The sequence below is a fragment of the Ciconia boyciana genome, chromosome 5, assembly GCF_034638445.1.
Source record: "Ciconia boyciana chromosome 5, ASM3463844v1, whole genome shotgun sequence".
Lineage (NCBI taxonomy): Eukaryota > Metazoa > Chordata > Aves > Ciconiiformes > Ciconiidae > Ciconia > Ciconia boyciana.
Genome location: NC_132938.1, coordinates 83,194,832 through 83,203,493, shown reverse-complemented (window position 1 = coordinate 83,203,493; position 8,662 = coordinate 83,194,832). Strand labels below are relative to the sequence as shown.

At 44.5% G+C, this 8,662-nt stretch overlaps 1 protein-coding gene across 1 annotated transcript; it reads right to left on the bottom strand.

Annotated features, from left to right (window-relative positions):
• Positions 1 to 8,005: 8,005 nt before the first annotated feature.
• On the bottom strand, positions 8,006 to 8,301 carry LOC140652535 (uncharacterized). Its single transcript, XM_072863418.1, is given in 2 exon segments — positions 8,006 to 8,187; positions 8,190 to 8,301. Coding segments are annotated over 2 exon segments (294 nt in total).
• Between the last annotated feature and the right edge of the window lie 361 nt (positions 8,302 to 8,662).

The window sequence follows — 8,662 nt, the reverse complement described above, 5'->3', positions numbered from 1 at the left end:
GTGACTCCAGCAGCCAAATGCAAATAAGCCCCAAAGAGCCCTCTTACGTGTGATCAGCAAGCGACAGGCAAATCACATTCAAATTCCTTACAGCAGAGCCAACACATCTGTTGTTTGGGTTTAGGAGACCAGAACGGTACGATTAAGTGTCAAACGTGCATGCGGGAGTGATGGCAGATTGACTTTTCTTTAGCCTGGTTGTGCCCTGGGAGCTGGGAAGGCTTTGCTCTGTGGTCAGAGGCACACGCATTGGTTCTCAGGCAGGATTTTGCAGGGTGCAGAGAGGAATGCTGAGACCATGAACTGCCCAGCAGCGGGGACTTCTCAACAGGGTTTTGCATATTTTGGGGACTCTTGCAGGTAATCTTGCCCTACGCTAGACTAGATGGAGCAGCAAGGCAGAATGCTGTACCTGGAGTTCATTGATGCTGCTTCTGGTGTCTCTCTTCTCTACACCTGGACAGCTCTGCTGCTTAAATCATGCTTTTCCCCACCTGGTACTCCTCTTACTATGTCTTTATATTGTTTTCCCTCTGCACAGTTCCTGTCACACTTTTTAGCTGTTAATAACACCTGTTAGGCAGTGACCATGGCTCTGAACTGTGCTCCTCTAAAGTGGTTTGGATGTGACGATGTCCTCTGCAGCAAAGAGGATGTCTCTGCCTCGGTCCAGCCTTCCTCACCTCAAGCTGTTATCCTGAAGGCTGCTGCCTTCTCCGTCCAGGGAGCAGGAAGATGCACAGCCCTGGTCCGGATCAGGCCCTAAGGGGCTGTTTTCTCTCTCACTCTGATTCAGAGCAGTGTGAGGATGCAGAAATTGGCAGCGTCCGGGACTGAACCTCCAGTTAACAAACTGATTTTTCGCAGTGATTCAAGCTCTCAGAAGATAAAGCATCGAAATTGTATATCACAATTCAGTTGTGGGAAAACGCAGGGATGGAGAGGGACAGCGAAAGGCAGAAGGGGTGGGAAGATCGAATGTTGGCCCGCTGCTTGCATCCCGGCCCCACGGCTTGGCGCAGGCACCTCGAGGAGAGAGGTCGGCGGGGCGTCGAGGGGGACGGGCCGCCCTGTGCCGAGTCTGCGGGGCCGGAGGTATGTGGGGAATGCGAATGGTATGCTTGAGTGGACAGCTTCAGAGCGAGGCGCAGGGATGGCTCTCACTGCCATCTGTTGTGAACCCCGCAGGCCCATAGCAACAGCGTCTCAGGAATGGGGCTGCTTTTTTTTTTTTTCATAGAGAAATTCTTCCTTGCCCTCTTCCCCACTCCTGCATACACATACTCATGAATAAGCGGGAACGGGGCTGGGATTCCTGCTACAGAGTGATGCGTGCTAAAGGAGAAAAGGGTCTTTTAGAGCTCGGCTTGTATTTAGTTTGAGGAGGCGTTTTCCTTTCTGAGCTGTGACATTCTAGGAACATGAGCCGATGTGTGTAATTTATTGTTAATTGCCAAAATCTTGTTCTATTCAAATCAATAGTGGATCTGTATTTGCCATGAGGTATATTCAGTAAAGTCTCCAGTGGATGTGTAGCCACCCGGTTGTCCTTCTTGGTAAAACAGAGACCACTTCTGCCTTATTATTAGAGATGCCAAGGTTCTAACTTGTGTAAATAACCCCAATGTATTGATTTGTTGTGCCTATCATTTTCGTCAGGCCCCGGAGCACTTCTGTTCTAGCTAAGGGGCTTTGCTGCATAGTGAAGTGGTGGGACCGGATTCTCGGAGGTTATAGGTAGCTCAGCATCACTGGTGTTACTGAGGGATGCAAACTTTTATGCCAAGGGAGATTTTGCCACATAAGAACTCTGTCTCCTAAAGACAACAGTGTTGAGATGGCATGCTGCTGGGAAGGGTTAATGCTGAAAGAGCCTTTATTCAGGCAGCAGGCGTAGGAACTGTCTGTCTGTCTGTCTGAGTGAATGGCTTTACTCCTTCCTTTCCAGAAGTGGAAATTCACTTCTGAAATGCAGACTTCTTTTCTCCCCACACCTTAACTTTTTTTCCTGCTGTCAAGTAACTGTGGCCTCATTCCTGCAAATTGCTCAAACTCTTGCTGTGACTCGGCAAAGCGGATTGTTTTTAAGCAAGTGTTTTAATTCCTTTAAGACAAGGAATTATATGTTGTAATTTTACGTGGGAGTTTCAAGAGGTTTGAGGTGAGACATTCAGAAGTTAGGGCTATTTAACTTTTCCAAACAGTATATTGATTTCTTTAGTATTTCTATGCCTAACAGCCTGCAATAAATACAGAAATTTGCAGAGAAGCCCCCATAGACAAGAGGGAGTCAGGGAACTGGCAAACCGAAACAAATCTCTCAGACGTTTAATGCTATTTGCAAAGAGATGTCATGCAAGAGGAGAGGGAAGGAAAAACAGCAGACGCCCCCCGTCCAGTGCTCAAGGCTGTGTTTGAAGCTGGGCACACAGCTATAGTGGCTTGATCACAAGGAGGAGGGTATCATTTCAGTGAAAGCTGATAGGTACATGGTGGGGGATGAAACTCTCCCTATTACAGGTATTTATTATCATTTGACAGCTGTCAATTTGCAGTAGGTGATTTGCCTTCCTGTCAGCTCTCTGAGAACTAGGTATATTTGCCTAAGGTTGTAGAGAAGGGTAAAAATCCTGCTTTCAAGTGCAGGTATCATTTAACTGTGATAAGAAGGCAGATAAAGCATTTCTTCTGCAAGACGGCTGTGGAGAACAGGGAAGTAAAGTCTTTCTGGTCCTACCGAGATGGGAAAAACAAGTCATTAAAATCTGATACCTACCTGCCTTTAATGAGAGAAATGTTGTTCAAAGAAATAATCTCAGTCCTATCACCACCAAACTATTTTCAGGAGCCATTAGCGTTTCACCTCCTCATATGTTTTTTCTTTTACTTTTGATCTCATTCAGGGAAAACGACAATGCTTCTGCAACAAGAGATTTGGGCTTTAGCTTTAATCAGGAGCTTACTTGGTCATAACCATGCTCTTACAGCGTTTCCTTTCCAGTAAATGACCTGCAGAAGAACTAGGGGAGTAAGGCGTAGAAAACAATGCTTGAAATCAAGCAGTTGGTGTCTTTAGTCGTGCTTATTTCTTCAATGAGCCAGTATGGGTATTTTAATGGGTTCTGCAATGCTCCTTTCATCTTTAGTCTTTTCGTACCCAGAAACATTTTTTCAGCAGTTGGGGACCATGGTCTGTTAGTTGCCAGCTTGAACTACAGGCATGAGGCTGTTAGTATTTCTGACCTATCTGGAAAAAGCAAAGAACAAGAGCAAGCTGCGAATGGATGTTATGAGCTGCACTGAGTAGACACAAAATCTGACTCAATTTAACTATACCTTACCATCAAGTTGTACCTTTTGTTTCTTTAGTTTGCTGTATTCTCTACCTGAAAGCTGTTGTAATGTAGAATAAGATCCTTCGTCGACGCATGGACGCTTCCACAATCCCCCAGCTGTAAGGAAAAGAAGCAAAGTTGGATTGTTTTATTTTTGGACAGTGGGATCAGTAAAGGAAGGTTGCTAAGTGGTCACTTAGGTGACTAAGTGCTATTAAGGTTCAATCTCATTCTCTCTCGTCAGTGTTTATTACAGAGTTTTGTACTTTGCACCATTCTGAAGAACATTTTCAAATGAAACCAGAAATGCAGGCTTGATTCTTTACTGAGACAGGGTGCTGTTGCCAGTGTATGTGACATACAGTACTTGCTTTGAAGCTCCAACTCCTGACCCAGGAGATTTGTGAAGCTATCTGCTTTTCAAGTTTCTAGCTCTCATGATTCAAAGCCTAGAAGGCAAGTCAAAATTCTGCATATACTATTTGTGACAAGTAGATGACTTTTAACCTGCTCATGTGATTTTGGGGGCCTATTCATGCTTTTACACAGTTGGAGCATAATGCCTCAGCATAGTGCAAGGGGCAGAGACTTTTTGTGATACTCAGTTTTCTCCTTCCTGTAAAGATCACTCGGTCCCATCACGGCTCCTGGCGCCGTGTTACTCCTGAAAATCCAGCCCATGGCATCAAGAGAGCATCCATTCATCTCACAGTTTTGTGTGAGGCTGCTCCAGCAGAAATCTGACTTTTTGCAATAGTACAGCAACATTTATCATTGCATTATAATAACTTCTTCGGGGATGGGGGAGGAAGGAAAATGAATCGTTTCCTTTGGCATAATTTCATTACACTCTTCCAGCCTGAAAAGCATCAAAGTTTCAAGAGTGGAGAGGAGAAATGTCTGCAGAACTGTCTAATGAAGCCCCCTGCTGAAGAGGGAGTTCTCCCTCATTGTCAGTCTGTCTTTCTTCACACCACAAGGAGCTGGCCACAAAAGTTGTTAAATCTTGAGAAAATTTAAAGCCTCCGATCTGCTCAGTTCTAGGAACAGCTACTGATTGGTTCAAGGAAGAGGCTATAGAAGCTGCCTGTTCCTTGCATCTGACCTCCCCGGAAATGTTTCCCAGTTCCTAGCTTCATAAGGCATCATGTAATACTGGACTATCCTACTGATTTGCCCAATTTGAGATCTTGCTTCAGCCAGTGGCCGGTAGAGGAGGTTCAGAAAACAGCCCCTTAACACACCTACTTGGACAAAACCCTTGTGACAGGAAATGTCATGGTGATTCCACGTGGAGGCTGGCTCCAGGGTAGGAGAACTGCTGGTCCTTAACTTCCAAGTCTTTCCAGCTGATGCAGCTGGAGATGCTGGGGACCTTGACGATCACCAGGTCTGTGTTAGTCTTCCTCTAGCAGCCTGCTCCGATCCAAGAGGTCACTGACCATCTGTATTTAAACGCAGACACTGTGCCTCTAGCTTGAGATGAGAAGACGAGCTGTCTGTATCCTCTGCCGCATGTTGCTCAGGAGTCCATTTCTCTATATAAAATTTAGGTGCTGTTGTTGCTGTTCCTGCACCACAGCAGATCTCCAGAATCCTTAATGTTCGTGAATAGTTTCTGCCTCAGCCCCAACCTGTAGCATTAGGTGGTCTTTGATGCCGATTTTTTTTCCCTACATTTGTTTAATTCAGACTGGGATCTGGTTTAATTCCAACCCAGTTTTATTTCAAAAGTTGTCCATCGTCAGTACATGAGCAAAGTTTGTTTGCTAAAAACAAACAAGTGAAAAAGAATGTGAATTATAAATGAGATAAAATATATACAGATTTATTTTAGTGCTGCTTGTCCATATTTCTTTATTTCTCTTTCTTCCTTTTATCTATGGATATCAAAAAGCAAAAAAATGCCAAGAATGTCACATCCCATTGAAGTTACACTGACAGTTTATTCAGAGCAGCCCACAGCAACAGCTGTATTGCCCATATATCTTCAAGCAGAAAATTGTACATCATCTCGGACAATGCATTGCATTTCAGACCTACACAAGGGCCACATTGCAGTCACGGTGGGAACCATCACTCGAGTCCCCTGATTTGTTTGTGTGCACAAGAATCATGCTTATAATATTGCTGTAACATAGCACTTTGCATCCAATTTAAGCAATACTGGGGCTTTTGTTTGTCTTACAAGGTCTAACCTAAAGACAAAAGACGTAGTCCAGCCTGAAGTTTATGAGACATTACCAGACATTCATGTTCACACATAGACTCTCCGTCAGAGGAATTTATGGCCATTACGATGTTCTCTAATGAGTACAAAATGAGACCGTTACATATTCACTTAATTAGTTTGACAGATTTTCATTTAAATATAAAAAGACTTCTAGTCTTCAGAGAACAAAAGGAGGGCTTTGTTTCCAGTGCAGTTTTTGACTCTGCTTTGCTGGAGCAGGAGGTTGGGGGTGACAACTGAAGGGAGACGATTTAGTGTGAATAATTCTCATCTTTTTATTTCATGTTGCCATTTCTTTGCTGCTTTTCCAGTTCCCCTGGAGCACCTTGAGGAGAGCTGTGTGATGAGGCCCTTTCAGTTGCAGCCAGGAAAGCCCGAGTGAGAACTTGGCTTTTCCAAAGCATGATGGATGCTTTGAGATTTGGGGTGGTGCAGGGAACTCTGAGAATATTAGAGAGCTGCTGTGAGCCCCGAGTGAACTTTACTCTCCAAACCTATTAGCCCACTCTGTCTCACTGTTGGTCTAGTTCTTTGGCGTAACTTACGTCCCGTAATATCAATGTAGGCGACTCCTGCTTTAATAAAAGTTGGGAACTGGCATTATAAGATTGCTTGCAGTATTATTATGCCCTTTTAACAGCTCCGTGCATTACAAAGAGTTCCAGAGTACAGCATGAGCCTTGACACACAGCAGACAAGTAAGGCTGGGACTTGATCTTTGTGGGAGCCCATTCATTTGTGCTCTTAAATTGAAAATTTTTTCTCAAATGCCTGCTTTTGAAGATTGACTGTGATTCCGTGTCTCATAGGATGAAGTGGGAGAGAGCACCATACCCTGGTTTCTTTGTATCCTGTAGTGAGTGGTGTATTCATGTGGGCCCTGGAGCTCATAAGCTCTTTTCTCATCTTTGTAGCCGTCCCTTGAGAGCATAAGAAACAACAAGGTGAAGTTGCTGTGGCCTCACAGCCATCACTGTAACATATGCTAGCCTGGACTCTTCTCAAGCCTTTCCAAAAAAACTAATGCTTACCTGCCGTAAGCTTAGTGGCACGAAGTAGTCTCGAGTGTCTTTATCCATGCATCTAGGCATCTCCCAGGCAGGATCAGACAATGCGTTGGTAAATAAATGCCGTTGTCTAAAGGTGTGTTAGCAATACAAACTCTGTCGCACTTGAAGTTACCCACGTGTCATAGGAGCAGGAAACATTTAGAGCAAATGTGCTGCAAAACCAGCTGCTCTCCGTGTGGAAAAATGTTGATGTTTCAGCAGAAATCTTGGTTTTAACCTGTTTTGGAAAAAGAGGTATTTTGTTCATGGTTTACACTAAGAAGTGGGGGAGCTCGTAGGCTAACAAGTGACATGTCTTCTTTCCCTCTCTGCCTGTCTTTTCTACTCACTGCTGCCATTTCACTCCACACAGATGGATCATGTGCAGCCTGAGGCAGTACAGCAGTCTGATCGCTCAGCAGCAGTGGGTCTCTCCACCCATTTTTTCTGCTCTGGACTTAGCAAAGAAAGTGTCTAATCCTTGCATTGTGGACTTGCACATTTCCCCTTTGTCTCCCACTCACATGCAGGCATGAGAGCATGAAAAGAGGCAGATAGCTGCCCAGACACACCCAACTTTCTGCTTTTTATGGTATTTCCTTAATAGGACAGCTCTGGCAGTCCAAATTCTTCTGGGGGTGAAAGCCCCTTTGATCATATGACTCTGCAGATTTCTGTAGGCTGAGCGAGCAGTTCTGGACGGCAAAACCTGCTCGCAGAAATGTCCGTTGAAATTTCAGAGACACAGGAGTTGCACAGTAGTGTCTTTAAGCCTCCTTCTTAGTGTGATTGCACTCCGTATGAGAGTTTTCCGTAAGGGTCAGTAGGACTGTGTGGGGTAAGGAACACAGCAGGTTCTTCCTTTGCAGCGTGTCTCCCACAAAGGAGGCATCTCCCACAAAGGAGTGCTGGAGAGAAAAGAACATGGTGCATACGTGCAAACACGTGAGTGAGAGCAGCCTGAGAGAGTGAGCAAGCCACAAGTGGCTCACAAAAACTGCTGCTCTGGAAGCCTCATCTTTCCAATATGCCAAGGGAGATATTAGCAGAGGAAGTTACTCTCATAACTCCAAGGAATCATTTGAGATTGGTGTAGGCTAAGAGTAAATGGTCCCTTTTTATTGTGCCACATTTCTATGTGGGGACAAATTTGTTTGTGGAATTACTTCATTAAAGAGGTGAGCCTGGCCTTAGGAAATTACACACTTCATGGCATGTTATTTAGCAAAAATATGAAGCATGATCCTAGGTACCATCTCTTCTTTGTCCAGAGGGGAGCTGAAGAAATGTGTCCTTGCTCCTCAAGCTGTCAGTCGATGTCAGCTACTGCAGTGGCTGTTGATGGGAATACAATTACATTGATTAGAGATTTTTTCACCTTAATAACTTCAACCACCTGGAACAACATAAGCTTTGCCACTGAAGCCATGCAGTGTACGACCCCAGCTCTCCAGAGCACCAACCACGCTAACGCTTGTCACAGGCATCCCCTCGGTGTGCTCACTGCAGGTAGTGGCACCCTAAGGCATGTTCTCCATTTGCACCGAACTTCTATCTTCAGAGGAGAGCCCAGGTGATGAATAGCAGGTTTTGTGATACCTTGGATGTTACCATGGGGGACCTTCAGATAACACTTAGTACCTCCTTTCCCAAGTCCCTTACTGGCTTTGTTTCTTCCCGACATAGCAACTAGTTAATCTTAAACAACCTGGGGCTGGGCCTAGCCCTGAAAAATGTCTTCATTGAATTTGCATAACAGAGACCTTCTAAAATACGAACCATTTTGAAGGTTAATAGTATTTTAGCAACATATGAATGACCTTTCATAAGAAAATCAGTGTTCCTTTCAACCTAGTGTTTTGTCTCTAGTATCACTTAACAAAGGGAGCTTCAGAGTACATAGAATTGGCTCCTTTCAGTAATGTACCTGGCAAACAGCACACCCTGGAGACCGATTCTTTGAGTCTTATTTCAGTCTTGTATTTTTTAGGATTTTTTCCCAATATCATCCTGCAGCAGCAAGTTCTGTTTCGTGGATACTTGGG